Source organism: Enhydra lutris, unplaced genomic scaffold (assembly GCF_002288905.1).
Source record: "Enhydra lutris kenyoni isolate GAN:26980312 unplaced genomic scaffold, ASM228890v2 scaffoldscaffold70, whole genome shotgun sequence".
NCBI lineage: Eukaryota > Metazoa > Chordata > Mammalia > Carnivora > Mustelidae > Enhydra > Enhydra lutris.
Genome location: NW_019154154.1, coordinates 2,842,790 through 2,863,533, shown reverse-complemented (window position 1 = coordinate 2,863,533; position 20,744 = coordinate 2,842,790). Strand labels below are relative to the sequence as shown.

Sequence of the window (20,744 nt, the reverse complement as noted above, 5' to 3'; positions counted from 1 at the left end):
GGTTAGTCCTGTTTAAAAAACAAAATAGAACAAGATAACTAAGTAAGGTAAGTTCAGTTTAGTAAATTTGTGATAGAGCATTTATTCACTTGTTAGTTTAGTCATGTAACAGTTATACCTTGAGCTCCTACCGTGTGCCAGATGCTGTGCTTGGCATTAAAGTTCAGAAATGAAGAAGACACAGGCCTTATGCTGACAGAACACACTCTTAGTTTGGGAGGCAGACACGAATCACTGTTAATTAGGATGCAGGATAACGGGGGTTCAACAGAAACGCACAAGTGGGATGCACAGAGAGCCCTAACTCCAGTTGCAAAGGCCAGAAGCCCTTCGAAATGGAAATGGTGCTCAGTATAGGCCTAGAGGACTAGAAATTTTTTGCCAGGCAAACAAGGCAAGAGTGAGATCCTTCCACTGAGTCATGAGCAGATTTGGTGAGTTCTGAGAGCCTCAGATAGATTGCAGTGAAGAATATGGATGGGGAATGTGACTGGAAATGAAACCTGAACATTTCTCAATAGTCAGATTATTTTCAGATTTAAATGCCTGGTTAAGAAATTAGAACATTAAAAAAAAAAGAACAAATTAAAAAAAAAAATTAGAACGTGACCCAAGCTTAATAGTAAATTACTAAAGATATTTTAGAAAGGAACACCACTAGGATGATGAGATTTCTATTTTTATAGATATCCAAAAAAAGCGACTAAGATTTTTATTTGTTTTAGAAGTGTTAAAGATGCAAACTAATTCACAGTAACCATATGAGAAACATACTTGGATGCTTCATGTACTGACAGGTCCATTACCTTCAATTAGACCACTCATCCAAGACCTTAGAGGACAGCCATCCTGGGTTGATATGGTTATATAATTATTTTATAAGGAACAATATTCTTGGCATGAAAGTAAAATAATGATTTGGATTTTGAAACTTGTCACTACCAACCCCTCCCCCAAAATTTCAGGAAATACTAAAAATTGATTCTAATTAGAGATAAATTTATTCCTCAAGCAGATAGAAATTTTACATTATTAAAATGTATTAAAATATACTTATATATCTAATATAAATATAAATATAATACATTTTATTAAAATAAATTTCATTTTAAAAAGAGCCCACATCCTATTCCTTGTCAAACAAATCTAAAAATGGACTCAGATTTTCGCTGTTTAAAAGATTTTAGAGTGACTTTAAATTGTAGCTGTAAAAATTCTTTAAGCATGCTATTACTATATGAAGTACCCAGAGTAGTGAAACATAATTTAGATCATATAATGATATGCTCCAAGTATGACTACAGTTTTGAAACTTTAATACTTTGATTGTTTTTTCCAGAGGGTTCTGCTGGAAATTCTTCACTGGTGCCTTTTCCAATAGGTGACACAGTTGTTTCATTGACGAGTTTATCTGCGAAAAGGGATAACAGATTATCAGCATATACAAATATTGACAGCATCTGTGATTAGGCATTTTTTTAAGCTAAAAAATGGAACAAAGAAAAGGAAAAAAAAGAGAAAGATGTTGACATTTTCCTGAGATATCATAAAGGAGGGGAAAGAAGAAGGCATTGAAGAACAAAGTTTCGGGATAATGGGTTGCCTGAGAAGGGATTAATATACCTATAATTTGTAAGAGAGGAAAAACAGGGACAAGGGTGGGGGATGGTTGTGGTGGTGGCTATAAGCTTCCTTTAGAGGTAAAAGAGATGTACGGGATGAGAACATTGGGTTCAGATGTTTCCCTTGACAGGACTTGAAGTGATCCTATCAGCCCTGGAGAGCTTGGTGGCCAGAGTTAGGACACAGAAGAGGAAGGCGCATCAGTATCCTTGTAAATCAGAAACATCTGCGTGTGAACTACTCAAAACAGAGTCTTGGGTACAACCATTTGGGGCTACAAATCAAGGGTTTTCAGGCCTAATTTAGTATATATCTCCGTCTATAATGTGTCCATCTTCTGGAGGAATGTCAGTAAGAGTGTATTTGGGAACAATTGTGACTGGGGGACATTTTCCACACACATCCCCATGGTGGCCATTTCCTTTAATTTTGTTTATTAGGGAAGTCAGTTAAGTTCCACATGAAGTACAGGCAATCTCACAATAAAAGAAGCTCTACATAGAGGCAGAATGAATTGAGACTGAGCCTACCAACAGCACCATGACAGAATTGTTGGCAAGAAAGTTATGAAAAAGAGTCTGTTACCAGAGTTGACATAATTCAAGCAGGACTCCAACAAAATTCATAAGTAATCCTTCAACTATGCCATGCATCCCTTATACTTAGAGAAAAGTGTGTGGATTTTCCCTTTGCCCTCACAGTTCTGGGCACTAAAAGAATTGTTAGTCAAAATTATTCCGGAGGGAAAAAAAAAAAAAAAAAATTATTCCGGAGAATTCCATCTCCTTGATTGAGGGGCTTGCTCCTCTAGAATGTCCCAACCATGTTAGTATTATTTCTTTCTGTCAGAGCCCCCATCTAAAATGGCAGCAATTTCTTAATCCAATCCAACTTCCTTTGACAATACTTTGAGGACCTGAATTGTGGTAATAGAAATTAGGGTTTTAGAATTTCTTCCATGGGTCCTATGGTCTTCAATAATCCATCTCCTAAGGGAATTTGAGCTACCCGGTCTGTTGAAGACCTGACTCTCTGTTTCTTGTCCCAAACAACTCAAAATGATGCTTGCAGTGTACAAGCAAAATTCCCATGAATGATTTGCTTAATTAACGTATGCCCTTGAAATGTCCCTCTCATTTATGTCCCAAGGTTTAGAATTACTCAAAATATTCCATTATTGTCAAATAACTTTATTAATAATTAGGTATTAGAGAGTCTGGCTTCTCTCAATATTGAAGCTGCTAGAGCCAGAAACATTCTCTCTTCCCTATTTAATTCTATCCTCTTTTCCTTGTCTTCTGTTTTATGCTAATGTGTTTTGTAGATATGAGCTGTTGATACTTCATGGTGTAAGATATGGATATGTCCTTTGAAGACTTTTAGTGGCCTCTGAAGTCACATGCTGGCAACAGTTTTATCTAGCAAATTAATTACACTTGATGGAAAGATGCAAAAAGGAAATAAGAACATTTGAAGTTGAAGGTATAAGTAGAAAGGAATAAAAATGTGGGTTTAAGAAAACATACAATTTTCTAGAGCCCTAAATCTAGTCATTATTTTTCTTTTCAAACCAAAAATATGAGGCTAAGGTATGTAAGAACCTCCTTGACTTCTGACTTTATTACTGCAAGGGACATGGAGTCAGTCTCCTTTTTTAGGAACTAAGATTCCCTGACACGAGATCAGCTAAGACCTTTTTCTTACTTGATACACTCTAGCGCTGTTTGGAAATCTTGCTTTAAGGGCTTTTCATATTTGTGACACTGACTTTCAGTACTCTCAGTACTTACAGTTTCTAAGAGCAAATTGCAAATCAGTTGTTGCTCTCACAGATATTTCAGACTGGCTGCCATTTGGATTTTGCGTTGTGAACACATCTAAAAATACAAGATCAAATGTTTTCAGCAACTAACTCAGTTCCTTCTTCTTCCTTTAAATTTTTCCTTATCTAATTTTTTTTTCTTAAAACATAGGCACTAATTCTGAGAAAAGAATAATAAAGTATTTGAGACATTCTTTAGCTACAAATTAAGGAAGTGGGGAAGGGTTTAAAAATAAAATTCATGGGGTGCCTGGGTGGCTCATTCAGTTAAGCGTCTATCTGCCTTCAGCTCAGGTCATGGAATGAAGCCCTATGTTGGGCTCCTTCCTTGTTCAGTGGGGAGGCCGCTTCTCCTTCTCACTCTGCTGCTCCCACTGCTTGTGCTTTCTCTGTGTCAAATGGATAAATAAAATCTTAAAAAAATAATAAATAAATAAGATAAACATAAAATTCATGGAGAAAAAGCCAAATTGGTACCCTTGTGCTAAATAACATTCTGAGAATAAATTACTGAGGGTTGGTTATAATTCAAAACTAATGGATATATCCACTCAACCAGAGTCAAAGTAAATTGGATCAAGATGGCAGTCTGATATATTGACATATACATGTCTCGTTTTTCTTAAAATCTCATGAAATGACAGAAAATTTTATACATACACGAATGTATATGTATGTTTAGCACATACATATATATTCAATCATCCGACCATGCAGGCATGTGTATGCACACACAAATAGTGTCATTAATGTATTTTGATTTTTGAGGAATTTCTGAGCTAGATTTATGGGGAAATATCACAAAACAAAACCAAAGCCCAACATGAATGTTATGAGTCACGAAACTATAAAAATTAAAACATTTTGGTATTTTTACAGGGAAAAACAGATCGAAGAAACAATAAAAAGGTAACAACTAATCCAATTTCAAGTGAGAATTTAGATTATATTAAATGGGTTTCACATGAGTAGGGAATTGGTGTTAGACATTTGGTGAACCTCCTTGAAAAATGTAAAGTTTTGTGCGTATATTTATGACATATACAAAGATAATGATTTGAGACCTAAGAGTTAAAAACAAAAATGAGATTATTTGAAAAAATAGGAAAACAATTTAATTTCTTCAATTGAATAGACCTATCTAACCAAAATATAAAATGCAGAAATTATTAAAAAATTAATCAACTGATTTTAGAAAATTACAATTTTTCTCTATGATTAAGGTACCTAGACAGGTTTCAAAATAAGCAACAGCCTGGTGGGGGAAATACTTGTTAACTTTTACTATAGGAAAAGGATTAATATATTGAACATAGAAAGAGCTGCTGCAAATAAATGAAAATACATCCTGATAAAAAAGTGGGCCATGATATGAATAGGCAAATCACAGAAGTAGAAATAAAAATACCCATAAATATATAGGAAAATACCCAACTTCATAAGTAATCAGAATGCAAATGAAAACAGTAATGGAAATTTCTCACAGGCACAAAATATGATTAACAATATTCATTGTGGGTGAGCTTGTGGGGCATTCTCGGAGGACATAAATCAGTAGATGCTTTTTGGAAGGCAATTTGCTGGTATCAATATATTTTTTTAATATTTTATTTGTTTATTTGACAGAGAGCTAGAGAGAGAGCACAAGTAAGCAGAGCAGTAGGGAGAGGGGGAGAGAGAGAAGCAGGCTCTCTGCTGAGCAGGGAGCCCGATGTGGGGCTTGATCCCAGGACCCTGGAATCATGACCCGAGCCGAAGGCAGCCGCTTAACCAACTGAGCCACCCAGGCGCCCCTGGTATCAATATTTTTAAAGATTTACTCTTTATTCAGCAATGCCCAGTACTTGATATCTATCCAAAGAGAGATACACCCAACTGTACATGAGAAAAATATAAAAGGGAAAAACTGCATGTAATCCAATTCTTTAAATGCTAGTGGATAAATCATGGGACATCATTTTATGGAATACTAGGCATCCACCAAAAATAATGAGGCAGATGTGAAAAGAGCTTCAGAGTTGTTAAATGAGAAAAGTAAGTCATAACACAATTTCTTAGGGAGATTTCATTTATGTTTTGTATATATTGTGTGTGTAAAAAAGACTTTTTTCTCTAATCGAGGTAATCATCAGGCTCTTAGTTTATTTTCCCTCTGGATATTTTAAAGCAGAGGCACCTGCTTTAAAAGGAAATGACTGAAAAGGAAATGATGGCACCATTTGCACACCCTAGGCAGAAGCCCAGTGATAGATACATTAGATAATACTCCTGACTCTGGCTTTGGTAGTGTGAAATCTGGCAATTGACCTGAGAATCAGGTGGGTCTTTTTTTTACCTACAAAGGAAGGACATAGATTCACCAAAGAGAAAGTAGAAATACAACTTATATGTTATTATTATCAAAGTACTTGAGTGTATATATATATGTGCATGAATATATATGTAAATATCTTGATTGTATTCCTATTTTTCCTTTGATTAATGTTAATAAGGATCCCAAGACAACTAGATTTAATCTTAATTTTTTACTTTCACAAGAGTTTCTTTTGAGTGGAGGACCTTATAAGGGCACAGAAAGAAAGCCCATATGAGTAATGATGAATAAACTGAGGTTTGATGGAACTTTCGGACATCTTAAAGTCATCTTGTTATGGGTTGAATTTTGTGTCCCTCCCCCAAAAAAGACATGTTGAAGTCCTAACCCCCAGGATCTCAGAATGCAACCTAATTTTGAAATAGGGTCATCGAAGATACAGTCAAGATGGAATCACAGGAGTGAAAGGTGGGCTCCTAATCTGATATGAATGCTGTCCTTATAAGAAGAGGGAAATGGACACAGAGGCACAGCAAGAATGCCATGTGAAGATGGAGACAAAGACTAGAATTGTGCTACAAGCCAAGGAAGGCCTGGGGCTACCAGAAGCTGGAGGAAGCAAGAACTGATTCACCTCTAGAGGCTTTGTAGAGAGCATGGCATGATCAAAACTTTGATTTTGGATTTCTGATTTCCAGAACTGTAAGAGAATAAATTTCTGTTGCTTTGAGCCACCAAGTTTGTGGTAATTTGTTTCAGCAGCCTTAGGAAAATGATACCCACCTCCAAATAAATTTTGGTTAACTCACCATAGAATTAGATCAATTTCAAATCACCGTAATTACATGATGAACTGTGTTATTTATGGGAAATTATCAAAAGAACCTTGTTAAACTTCATAACATCTTATGGAAAAAAAAGCTGTAGAGGGTCACCTGGGTGGCTCAGTGGGTTAAAGCCTCTGCCTTCGGCTCAGGTCATGATCTCAGGGATCCTGGGATCGAGCCCCACGTCAGGCTCTCTACTCAGCGGGGAGCCTGCTTCCCTTCCTCTCTCTCTGCTTGCCTCTCTGTCTACTTGTGATCTCTGTCTGTCAAATGAATAATTAAATCTTAAAAAAAAACTGTAGAAAATGAGAATTTCATTTAACGCACTGAAACATTTATGCAGTAAATAAGAATTTAGGAAGTAGGAAATAAAATTAGAGTTTTTTAAAATGTTAAATCAAACCAGTATAACACCAGCTTTTCTATATGTGTTGCTATTAACTTTAAAGACTTACATTGTTTTATATCTTTATAATAATTGCCATTTTTCTCATTAGCAGGAGTATTCTCCTTAATTTCCGGTCCTGGTTTATATTCTTTTATAGCGTTAGGTGCCCACATCTCGTCTGCAAAATTCATAAGAAATAAGTTCAGTTGTTTTACTACTTTCTTTTCTTTCAACTACATTTTTCTACAAAGGATTTGAGGCAGAGATTTAAAATGTAAATTATGCCATATTTCCAATAATAAACTTTGTACCATCCTATAGAAAACTGTCACATACCAGTTTTCTAGGATAATGGGTATTCTTTCTCATCTGCTCTTTCTGTAAAACTTTTAAATGCTTACTCACCAGCACCACCATGGTTAGTTGTATTGGGGTCCTGTAAGGAAAAAACCCCAGATATAAAAATAAACAATATAAAATTCATAGGGAAAAATGATTGATTTATCCAGTAATCTCCTGCTTCCCCTGAAGAGTTTCTTTCTGTTGCCCAGCAGATCCTGTAACTAGCTAAGACATTATGATGTCACTGCCAAATGGAGGTGAGAATGCTGGGCACGGATTTCCAAAAGGTTTGTGACTCAATCTGACGTTGATTTTATCTTTGATACTCTGATGGTTTCTAGTTCTTAAAAATTAACCATTATAAGATTTTCTTTGAAAATTAGGAAATACATTTGCATGAAATAATGTGAATTATTAGTCATCAGGTTTTAAAGAACCACTAATATTGTTGATAGCAAAGTGAGAACAGAAGTTTTGGTTTTCAAAGCTTTAATATTATATGTTCTTTTGAAAAACTGCAAGAAAGCATCTGTTAAAAAGTAATCAGAGATCCCTAGATTCAATCCAAGTACCCTGCAAGTTCTGGTTCATGGGCTGCCTTAACTATATAATTCCTAATAAAGGTGTTGTGAAACTCATCTTTACCCTGTTGATGAATGATGTTGGGCATCTTGTGTCTGTTAGTTATTTCTATGTCTTCTTTGGAAAAATGTCTATTCATGTGTTCTGTCCATTTCTCAACGGAATTATTCGGTTTGAAAAGTTTGGCTGAGTTTGAAAAGTTCTTTATAGATTTTAGATACTAACCCCTTATCAGATATGTCATTTGCAAATATCTTTTTCTGTTTCATAGGTTGCCTTTTAGTTTCATTGATTGTTTCCTTTGCTGTGTGGAAGCTTTTTATTTTGATGAACTCCCAATAGTTAATTTTTGCTTTTGTTTTCCTTGCCTCAGGAGACATATCCAGTAAAATGTTGCTATGGCCAAGGTCAAAGAGGTTACTGCCTGTGTTCTCCTCTAGGATTTTGATGGTTTCCTGTCTTACATTCAGGTCTTTAATACATTTTGAATCTAATTTTGTGTATGGGATAAGACAGTGGTCCAGATTCACTCTTTTGCTGTCCACTTTTCCCAACACTGCTTGTTGAAGAGACTGTATTTTTCCATTAGATAGTCTTTCCTGCTTTGTTGAGGATTAATTGACTACATAGTTATGGGCTCATTTCTGTGTTTCCTATTCTGTTTCATTGATTTTTCTGCCAGTACCATACTGTCTCGATCACTGTAGCTTTGTAATACAGCTTGAAGTCCAAAATTGTGATGCCTCCAGCTTTGCTTTTCTCTTTCAACATTATTTTGGCTTTTCCAGGTCTCTTGTGATTCCATACAAATTTTAGAATTGTTTGTTCTAGCTCTGTGAAAAATGCTATTGGTATTTTGATAGGGACTGCCCTGAATGTGTAGATTGCTTTGGGTAGTCTAGATATTCTAACAATATTTATTCTTCTAATCCATGAGCATAGAATGTTTTTCCATTTCTTTATGTCGTTTTCAATTTCTTTCAGTATTTATTATTTCTATCTTCTATCTATCTTTCAGTGCTTATTATTTCTATCAGTGTTTATTAGTTTTCAGAGTACAGATCTTTTATCTCTTTGGTTAGGTTTATTTCTAAGTATCTTATCATGTTTGGTGTAGTTGTAAATGATATTAAGATTAAAGTTCATTAAAATACTCAAGTATCTTAATGAATGGCTTCAGATAACCAAACCATGAATACAGGGGATGACCCCACAGCATCTGCCTTGCAGTGGAAAATGCCAGGTTCATGGCGATTACTCTTTGGTAGTGGTCTTCCCCCTCTACTTTTTTATCTTTTTGCAGCTTTATACTTATGTCCCAAGATGCTTATTACCAATACAACTGTTAAACAACTATATCAAAAGTTATATTATCCGAGAATATATTAGGAAAAAATCTTTACTTTTCACAGAAATTTCAAAGGAAATGGGCTAACAAAATGTTGCTTTGCTATGCTTTTCACTATATACAACAAATGTAAATTTTGTACAATAAATATTTCCTGGGGTAAAAAAATAAAGAAAGAGTCCCTTTAATATTTCTTGCAGGGTTAGTTTAGTGAACTCCTTTAGTTTTTGTTTGTCTGGAAAACCGTCTCTCCTTCCATTTTGAATAATAACCTTGCTGGATAGAGTATTCTTGGCTGCAGATTTTTGCTAGTCAGCATGTTGAATATATCATGCCATTCTCTTCTGGCTTGCAGAGATTCTGTTGATGATCTGTAACCAGCCTTATGGGCTTCCCTTATAAGTTAGGGACTTCTTTTGTCTTGCTGTTTTTAGGATTTTTTTTTTTCTTTATCACTATATTTTGCAAATTTAATTACAATATGTCTTGATATTGGCCTGCTTTTGTCAATTTTGATGGGGGTTCTCTGTACCTCCTGGATATGGATGTCTGTTTCCTTCCCCAGATTTGGGAAATTTTTAGTTATTATTTCCTCAAATAAATTTTATGCCCCCTCCTTCTTCTTCTCAGACTCCCGTGATACGAATATCATTACCTTTGATGGAGTCATGGAGTTCCCCAAGTCTGTTCTGGTATTGTATAACTCTTCTTTCTTTTGTTCAGCTTCATTATTTTCTACTGTTTTGTCTTCTAGGTCACTAATTTTTTTTTAAAGATTTTATTTATTTATTTGACAGACAAGTAGGCAGAGAGGCAGGCAGAAAGAGAGAGGAGAAAGCAGGCTTCTGCCCAAGCAGAGAGCCTGATGCGGGGCTCGATCCCAGGACACCGGGATCATGACCTGAACCGAAGGCAGATGCTTAACAACTGAGCCACCCAGGTGCCCCTCTAGGTCACTAATTTATTCGCCCGCTCCTTCCATCCTTGTATTGATTGCATCAAGTCTGTTTCAAATCTTTGTTATTGCATTTTTCATTTCTGACTAATTGACATTTCTGACTGATTGTTTCTTAACTCTTTTATCTCTGTGATAAGGGCCTCCCTGAATTCTTGCATTCTTTTCCTAAGCCCAGAGAGTATCCTTATAATTATTGCTCTAAATTCTCCATCAGTCATATTACTTATATTGGTTTTGATTAGATCTCTGGCCATGAACTTATCTTGTTCTTTCATTTGGGATAAATTCCTCCATCTTGGCATTTTTTTCCAAGTCTCTGACTTCTGTGTGCTAGAAAAGCCTGCTATGTTTTCTGCTCCTGATAGTAATGGCTTTCTGAAGAAAAGGTCATATAGTGTCCAAGCCCTTGCACTTCTCAGGTGTGCGCTGCATGCACCTGCTGCTGTGCTTTGGCTGCCCTATCCTTCAGGTCAGGTGTCTGCAGAGGGTTCCCTTGCCAGCTATGGTCAGTGTTTGGACCTTGGTCAGAGTGTGGGGAGTTTTAACTAGGTGTGCTGTGGTCTGCTTGTTCAATGAGACCTGATGTTACTTTCACTAGAACTGAAGCCTTGCAGAACTCTGTTCAGTTAATGAGGTGTACAGGGCTTTCTGCTGGTCCTCTGGGGAAGGAGCCTGCTACACTGGGACTGAGATACACTTGCCCCAGAAAAGTAGTCCCAGCAGAACACAGAGAGGTGGAACTTGGTATAAGGAGCTGAGGCAGCCAGTGTGAGTGCTGTGTTATTTACCTCACGGGGCTCTGCACCTATGTTGAGGGGTAGCAGAGGGAAATGGCGTCCACTGGCTTTTTTTGTCCTAGGAGACAGGACTCTGCCTGTGCCACCTCTTGCAGATGTGCTCCAAAAGATCAAACTGTCTCCCCCATGCACCTTAGGTGATCCCCAGATCATGCTATCTGCCCCAGGGGTGCTTGGCTACCTTCACTCCAGGATGGGCAGCAGCCTCAGGGCTCTATCTCAGCCAAGCCCACTGACCTTTCTAACCCCAGGCTTCAAGCCCTGCTGATTGCAAAAACTCAGGAAAATCAGTCCCTCTTGTTTTCCCAGCAACTGGCCTCAAGGAAGTATTTTCTTTGTGTGATCCCCTGTGTGTTCCACTCTCTCTCTCACCTTTATCTGCGACAAGGGCTTCCTTCCCTCCACAGCCCCCACCATCTGTTTTTCCCCCAAACCACATCTCTGCACCTCCTGCTTTCTGTGATGTGACTTCTTCTCTCCCTCAAGTTGTGGAGTTTGTTCTGTCAGTCTTCAGGTCGATTTCCTGGGTTTTCGGAATGATTTGATATCTAACTGTGTTCTAGGGACAAGACGAGCTGAGGGGTCTCCTTCTATGCCGATGACTAAGCTCCCCTCCTCTGTTTTAAAACTTCCACTTAAAAAAAAAAAAAAAAATAAAACTTCCACTTAACCTAAGTCATAAGGAGATTGCTAATTAATGGCTGTCCAATCATCTGGGAAGACAGATTGGATGCATTAGAATAGAACCACCAGAACATTGAATGTTGAGGTTGCTAAGAAAAAAGTGGAAGAACAGATTTACAGTGGGGTCTGGGAGTTAAACTCTTTTTTGAGAGAGACAGTGAGCGACAGAGAGCGATCAGGGCTGATGGGGAGATGAAGAGAGGCTCCATGTTCAGCACAGAGCCCAACTTGGGGCTCAATCTCAGCACCCTGCGATCATGACCTGAGCTGAAATCAAGATTCAGACGCTTAAACTGACTGAGCCACCAGGGTACCCCGTGTTTAACATTTCAAAGCTGGAACAGGGCAGTATGGTAATGAGGTCCAGGGACATGGTTTCAAATTGCTAAATTAGACTAGAGGGGAAGAGCATTGGCATGGGGACATCAAGTAAACCGAGCAACCAAGCTGTTGGATGCATTATCTGCGTGGCCAAAGAAGATCTGTATGAGAGGAACGAGAGGCACAGGGGAAAGGGGTGCCAAAGTCTTCAGTGAATTAGGGCAGGTGTGGAGGATGACTAAAGATGATGATGTGTTGGAGGTGGTAAATGTAGGGCTAAATGGTGTAAACCTTGAAGGACAGATGGTATTTGAGAACAGGAGTCAAGACCTTGAGGAAGCAAGAATGCCAGCTCCACCTGAAGGCACCGATAGGTGCTGGGATACATGAGCTAGATCCGAAGGGCTTCTCTTCTAGAAGGCTGCAGTAAAGATTCAGACGTCATTTAGGACTCGTACTCTTACTGGATCTAGATGTTGCGTTTGTAACTGAACATTATAACATAAGCATCCTCATGAACTTACCTCCCCTAGGACATCAGTTTAGTGAATATTCATAACTGGTTTTGGTCATTTGCCTTACTGTTTGTTATTTGGGTTGCTTCCAATTTTCCTTATTGTAAACCATGAAGTAATGAGCATATTTATGACTCATTTTTTCCCCACATTTATGAATATTTCATTTATATTTCATTAAATGAATATTTCATTAAAAGGGGACTTTCTACCTTAAAGCCTATGAACATTTTCCCAGCTCTTGATGCTCATGGTTCCATACTCATCTTGGATTTTCTCTGCTCCTGCCCTGAAACCAACCATTTCTCCAAGAACTCCTGGTTCCTTTAAGTAGAGACTAGTATTCACATGTCAAGATCTGGGCACTCAATGTGTTCATTGCACCAGCATGTCACCATCCTCAGGCCGTCTCCGTGCACAAACACAGAGACTCTATCGAGTGCCCGAGTGTCTGTGCCTGCAGTATGTGGACACATATGCACACACATACAGGTGCTAGCTCTCATCTGCAGGGGTGGTCACAGACGTTCTGTCTTCAAGTCACAGCAGAGTCCTGGAGAGTCTGCCTGCCCTCCAAGGGACGTCCTCTTCCAGGTGCAAGCCGGAGCACGTGGAGCGTAACCCGGTAAGGAAGGGCTGGGGATCAGGGGCCTCTAGGCCTTCAGGACTCTGCAGGGAAAACCATCAGCACCGCCACCAAATGAACAAAACACAGAGCGATTTCCAACAGCGCATTAGTGCTCTTCTGAAGGCCAACTTGAGATGATTTAGGGAAACAAAGCAGCCTGGTGTTTATTCTTAGATCTACTTTCTCTATTCTTTCTGTGTTGAAATGTCCTTTCTCCTGTGAAATAAGGGTCATGATATATGGTAGCATTGCTAAATCACCCTCTATTTTTTCTTTAAAGATTTTATTTATTTATTTGACAGAGAGAGAGAGAGAGCAAGCGTGGATGCACAAGCAGGGGGAGTGGCAGGCAGAAGGAGAGGGAGAAGCAGATTCCCTGCAGAGCAGGGGAAGCCCGATTCGGGACTCGATCCCAGGACTCTGGAATCATGAGAGCGGAAGGCAGTGGCTTGGCTTAACCAACTGAGCCTCCCAGGCGCCCTAATCACCCTCTATTTTTTTTTTTTTTTTATTTTAAACCTCCTAGCCCACAAAAAAAAAAAAAAAAAAGAAATCTAAGGTGTGAGAGGATTGTTGGCCATCTTTCTAACCTGTGAGAAGCCTGCCCTGGGCTTTGCCAAAGACAGAAGTCCGTACTGGTGGGAGTGGACTGCCTCTGAAGGATTCTTGGCGGGGAGCCGAGGAAGGGGGCATGATTGGGTCTGGGATTTAGAAAGGGCACTCTGGCTCCAGCTTGTGAAAAGTGAATGGTGAGAGAAGACCCCAGACACAGGGAAAGGCCTCCCCTCACTTCCGTAGAGTGATGGGCACGAGCAAGGAGAGCCTGAAGAAATGCAAAGGTCAAAGAGAACAGACATGCAGGAAGAGGGACCTCTCGAGCTTTGAGGCTCACCTTCTAAGAAGAGTCAGCACAGCTTTCCTCTACACCACCCAGGTGCCCCCAGACTCACACTTTCTACACTGTGAAAGAAACATTCATCTCACCTGGTGTCACTTCCTCATCACAGTTTCCCAAGGGTCCTCTGGGCTTTTCAAGGTCTGATTATTGTGTGATCCTTGAGGTGAAAGCAGCTTTGTCACCAGGATAGCAAGTGAGCCATCTAAAAGGAGGACTAGAGGGGCCTATAACATAGAGATGAACAGCAGGGGCTCTGGAGACCAACTGCCTGGGTTCAAATCCCAGCTCCACCACCAGCCAACTGCATGACCTTGAATAAGAGGCTTACTCCTCAACCTCAGTTTCCTCATCTGTAAAATGAGAATAACAACGATGGTATCTATTTCACAGTGAGTATTAATTCAGATATTCCAATTCAAACGGTTGGCACGATGGCTCACACTGAGTGAGAGTGAGGACTATGAGAGCTCATCCCTGCTGCCCTGCACGCAGCCGTCCTCTGTCTCACATCTGGAACAGTTGTCACCAATGGTTCCCTCGAGGAACGGTTGTGAGAATGGGTTGGAGGCTGTACATCAAGTCCAAGAACTGTGCGTGGCACAAAGTAGATTAAATCCCAGTCCTTCTCCCCCCAAAATGCCTTCCTAATTCCCCTGAAAGCTCTCAGCACACCCATCTCCTCAGCTCCCAGTTCTTTCCAAACACAGCACCTCGGGCATCTATGAGGACCAGAAGAGGTTCACGTAAAAACCATCACATTTCTTTCCCCTTCTTCTTGGCAATGTGGGAGGGGCTTTAGAATTTTCCTCTCACATTTCTCTATCCAAGTAACACAGAGTCTCTTTGCAGTCACTTAGGAGGGATAATGCAAATTCCAATTAAATCTCATGAGCCCAGGGCAGCACAATCTTTTTTCTGAATGCAAAGAGACCACATGGCAATAACTGGTTTATGACTCTGAGGGACTTTGTGGACTTGCCACTTTGTATTTATTTCAAACCCATAGGCTCACAGGGTTGTGGCAAATTCACAGTCCAGAGAATGCCCTGCCAATTGGTAAAAACAAAACTATACCTTAGGTTATCTGCACAACCGTAGGTATCTTGTGCCAAGGCCAGAAGTGTGAAACGGGGCTCACCTTTTGAATTACTTTTCTTTAACTTCCATGGTTCAATAGTTGGTGAATCTAATGATTTACCACTTAAAAACAAAAACCAAAAAAAAAAAAAAAAAACAAAAAACACCTGCCCGTCTCTTGACATGTTGCCCCCTTGTATATTTTGTAGTTGAATCACTGTATGGACAATGTCCATGAAGTCCTAGGAATGGGAAGGTACAAGTCATTCATTTCCTCACAGCATATTTATTTCATTCAGCCTTAAAACACAGGATGGAACTACATCCTGACATATTAAAGATCTTCCAGGAACCAGGAACTAAACATTTATGGTTTGTGTAATTCCTGGTGACCTCAAAGGAGTCAGGTGGAATGGAATGGATGCTGCTTTTCAAATGTAATGTGATTCCTACTCATTCCTAAATTAGTCCATGGAATATATGCATTCAGAGATCTCACAGCCACATAGTGCTCTCTACCCTCTTAGTTATGTACTTCTAATTATTCACATAACCATATATTTTACATTAGAGCTAAAGAATTAATGCCAGTTAATTTCTTTAGTAGAGAAAGAAAATCAGCAAAATTAACTGTGATAGTTCTGCAAACGTCTTTTCTATTTTTTAAATTTAATTTTAAAAATATTTAATTAAATTTTTTTTTCAGATCTGCAAACTTCTTATGGTCAAAGCTATGTTTTGGGTGCTCATTAATTTTTAAAAGTCTGCTTGTTTTCCCCTAAGATCAGTGAAATCATGTTTTTTTTTCCCCCCACTTTGGAGCAGGGAGCCAGACCTAGAAATTTCTTAGGTACCGTTTTAATTGATCGTAGGAACACCTTGTTCCCACTATAAGTAAAATTCCTCCTGGACTCATAGATGGTCTTCCTGTCTCCTGCCCACTCACAGACCCCATTCTGGCCTCTGGTCTTAGCCTCACACCACTCAACATTTTGTGGATTAGCCTTTCTGACCTTCTTGGTGTCTTCCTGTTAGATTTGTTGTCCTGGCTCATGTCAGACTCAGGGTCTACTCTGTATTTGTGAATGCTGTACATCTTGTGAATAGAAATACTTTACGATCTCAGTGGGACTGGTCATAGAAGCACTAATGCAATCACACTGACAAATGACCAAAAAGAGACTGAAAGCTGAATTGCTCTACCACATAGAGTCTGTGTCCGTAGAGAAGGAGATAATCTGAAGAAGAGCTCAATGCTTAGAGGGTGCAGGTGTCTCCTGTGGCTGAGTGAGGGCTCTGAAGCACACCTGAGGGGCATTAAGTCCTAGCTCCATCCCCTTGCTTGTAACTTTGGGCAAATTACTTGGATAACCTTGACTGTAGGGATAAACATGGAAAGCCAACCTCACAGGGTTGTCATGGGCATTAAATGAGATTATCCATATAAAATGCTTAGAGTATATGTAATCTAAAGTATACAGTTAATAAATGTACACTTCCTGGCATATCATCAAATTAATATTATTACATATTGCTTTTTATTTATTTCTCTTTGATAGCAGACCTTATCTGCCATGTAAATCTAGTCATTCATTCATTCATTCACTCATTCATTCGTCAAAGATTTATTAAGCAACTACTGTGTGCTAGACACTCTCTTCTAGGTGACAGGGATAGAGATCCCTGATATGAAATTTATATTCTAGTGGGGTGGGGGATGGACAGGAAACAATAAAAAACCTAATAAATAAATATAATATAAATTATATAATGTATATATATTTATAAACTGTATATGTATAATGTATATAAACGGTATAGGAGAAGGAAATTCGAGCAGAGAAAGGGAGCTCATGAGTCCTGGGGAGCCTGGGGGGCAGGTGCGATCAGCAGCCACCTCAATGTCCAGCTAGAACTTGAAGGGGAGAAGGAAGTGGCCATGAGTCTACATGGGGGAAGAGCATCCAGGCAGGGGAACACTCAGGACAGAGGCCATGAAAGTGAGTGTGCCCAGCATGTGCAAGCCCAGCAGCGAGGCCTGGGGTGCAGGAGTGGAAGGAGAAATGGGGAGCTGAAGCTTTTAAGCGCAGTGCAAAGGGGAGTATTGTAGGGTTTCCAACAAAGATGGGGCTAGGTTCTCATAGACAGACTGGACAGGGTAGGCAGCCCCGTTCCTCACTTCCAGCCAGTGGGAACTTCTCCTACTAGACTTGATCCTTTTTAAAGGCCTCCACAACTTTACCAAGATTTTGTCTTAACAACAGACTATGGGCCAAGCGTCTCTGTTGTACTTCCCATGATTATACTTCTGATAAGACAAACCGTAAGGAAAATAATTAACCTTTAGGTAAGTACATAAGTCACAGTTCATGAATTTTCTAAATGCTGCTGCCTCTTGTGGTTATCAGTCCTCCTGCAGTTTTTAGCAATATCAAGATGTGTACATCACTGTAGAGACCTATATACATACAGTCAGAGCACAGTTATTTGTAACATTGTTTTGGAGTTAATAAACATACTATTCTGTTGATACCTTTCCCCGGCTGTGTTCTACATAGTTCTTGAAAATGCCTAGACTCTTACTCTTTGCTGTTCTGATACTATGTGAGGTCATGTCTCAACTGGACGATACGATTTCCTTTGGAGCAGATATTCGACTTAATCTAGTGTGCAGTATTATAATTATAAACTCAAAGTTTACTTAGATTAAACCATATTTCCTCTTTTAATTTTTAATCAATTAAGTACTGGTAATTTGTGCTTGGTTTTTGTGTTCATGAAAACTCAGATGAGGAATGCTGCATAAAAACAATGGGAAGTTTCCATTAACACACTGTGTTCTGCTGAAATCTATGTCACAATGAAAAAACAGAAAAATTGGATAAAAGATATGATTGTTATAAATGACACTACTACTGCTTTTCAGTGACATTTTTATAATTCTGGTCAATGTAGCAATGAAACTTGCCTGGAAGCAGAGTTGAAGTTAAAGAATTTAAAATAATTGAAAGATTGGATAGATGTAATGATCTGCTTATTGTCCACAGAAATATCAATTTTTGCTGTTATTGGGTGGAGGGATTGAAGACATCTGATCTGAATTTATTACCCTCTAAAACAGCTGACTATTTATTATCAGGAATACAATGTAGGTTACTAGAAAGAATACAGTAATATAGCAGGTAGTCAGTATATGTAAGGATCAACCGGAATGGGAGCTCGGGAAACCTACCCGCCCGAGAGGACAATGGTAACTGACAGACACGGGTCTGGGACACCGCAGGGAGTGGGGAAGACATCGGTAAATTGGAAAGACCATGCCCCATCTACACGGGTCAGCCACTTCTAGCTAATTCCTACCCCACGAAAACAAAAGCCTGGTGTTGCCAGATCTGATTTGGTAAGAGGAGCCAGAAATTCTGACTTTTAGGCATCAAATTTCTCAATTTTTAAATGTTGGCAGCTAGTTAAAAAAAGAAAAACTGTGTTAGTCTAACCCAACGTGCCTGCAGGCCACATTCAATACGTAGCCTGCCTCTCTGCCACATCTCTGTGTACATTTCAGACAGTGGAACCGAGAAGGAGAAGAACACTTTATATTTGTCCTGGGGTTCCAGAAGCCTCATTCCTCACCCTCTGTCTAGAAATCACCTCATCACAAATAGCTTTTGTCAGATAGAGTATTTGATTGTTGCTATTAGCAACAGTGGCTATAACTGGAATCACAATTACTCTAAAGTGGCTACACATGTACTAATAACATATAAATAGAATATATATATTTGTCTTCCAGATATATTAATATTTTTATGTTTTGCAAAAATAATTATAAGCCATACAGGAACAAATCTAGAAGCAGTTGCAGTTCAGAAATCCTAGGCACAGAACAATTAGATAGAAAACTCAGGGTCTCGCAAGGAAGGCGGCGGCAAACCTGAGGTTAAAGTTTATTTACCTGATTGATGAACGATTTCTCTAGTCAGGATGTATTGTATTTACATGTGAGGTTGTCATCAAATTTAATAGTGAATCCTACTGCAAGAAAAAAGAGGCACAACAGTCCTCTGTGGACAGTTAAACTATATGCAAAACGTTTCCTCCTGGGAAAATCTGAAAAGTATAAAGGAACTTCTGTTAGACTACAACTATGCACATGTGTATTCTCAAACACATTTTGAATTACTTTTTGTAGAAGTAACCATTCTCTTATCATTTACTTGCTCCAAGACCACTGCAAGATGAAAAACGCACCTGTGAAAGAAATTAACTGAGCAACACACAAAAAAGACAGAACAGGTGATGGTTATGTGTCTTTTATTTGTGACATTGGGATTCCCAAGCTCACATGAATCGATTTCATAAATATCCTTTCATTTCCTCTTGCTTTTCTAATTGATGTAATTGTGTTAGTTTGTTCTTAGAGTGAAACCCTTAAATTAATCACAAATGGAACTAAAATATACTAAACATTCTTTCTTCTGATGTAGTTAGAAAAGATACAGGAAAACCTTGAAATTAGAACACTAACAGCTAGTAACACAGCTTAAATGTCAGATTAGAAATGGACTCTCCCTAAAAGTTACAAAAATCCTTATTTATTCATCAAAAATTTCCTATCCAGAATTAATAACTGCCCAGAGGGAAACAACCTGTTATAAGTTTTTGGTTGTTGACATACTTTTTAAAGCAGGAAAGAAACTGTCTATTTCCAAAACACTTTGTTTGGCTAATTCTAGGAGAGAATCACCTATTTTTTTCAAGGACCAAAAATGATCCAAACACAAATGATGACAGTATTACCCAAGTAACATATCTGAGCCCTTGTGATTTTGCCTTTGTACACATTTCTGGAAGACATGGCTCTACTTGGCCCATGATATTTCTTAGACTCACAGTGTGATACCCACGGGGTATGGAAGCGATGGAAGGTCGGTGACCACAGGGAATGATGTGCTTCCATTAAGGACCAGATAATGACTCGGTCTACATCACCATGAAAAGATGAGAGGCACTCTCCATCCAAGTCTCTTAACACTTTGCCAAGTAAAGAAGGGATTAAAACAAAATAGCGCAACCTGATGAGGCCTGTTAAAGGTAGATATGAAGGCAACTCCGGAAGATAAACCAAAATGGCTGAATATAATACAGACATAGATTTAGTGTGGACTAATAGAAAAGAAAATTTATAAGAGTCTAAAAAACAAGTTGGGACTTAGCAAAGAGATGATGGTTTGGAGAAAGCATGTGGTACAACCACTGTTGGTTGCATCCATAATCCACAGGGACATGGGAAGTCTAGTGCGAACGGAGGTGGAGATGTTAGCCACTGGGCAACAAGGCTTCCAAATTCTGCCCTTGGAGAGCAGAAGGGAAAGGAGGCTAAAGGCCATTTGCTAACAGTCTTCAAATACTTAATGGATATGCAAATAAGGCTCTCATTTATTATGCTTCATATCCTAGATAATCCTTGGATCTTTCTTTTTTTTTTTTTTTAAGATTTTATTTACTTATTTGACAGACAGAGATCACAAGTAGGCAGAGAGGCAGAGAGAGGAGGAAGCAGGCTCCCTGCCGAGCAGAGAGCCCGATGTGGGGCTCAATCCCAGGGTCCTGGGATTGA

General features: G+C 38.9%; 1 protein-coding gene across 1 annotated transcript in view; it reads right to left on the bottom strand.

Annotated features, from left to right (window-relative positions):
* Positions 1-1,112: 1,112 nt before the first annotated feature.
* Positions 1,113-20,744, bottom strand: part of LOC111159867 (MOB kinase activator 3B) — a 219,814-nt gene continuing 200,182 nt past the window's right edge. The window contains exon 4 of the mRNA XM_022522518.1: positions 1,113-1,411. Within this exon, the coding sequence (XP_022378226.1) occupies positions 1,184-1,411 (228 nt within the window). The 3' untranslated portion in view covers positions 1,113-1,183. The remainder of the gene's footprint in view (positions 1,412-20,744) is intronic.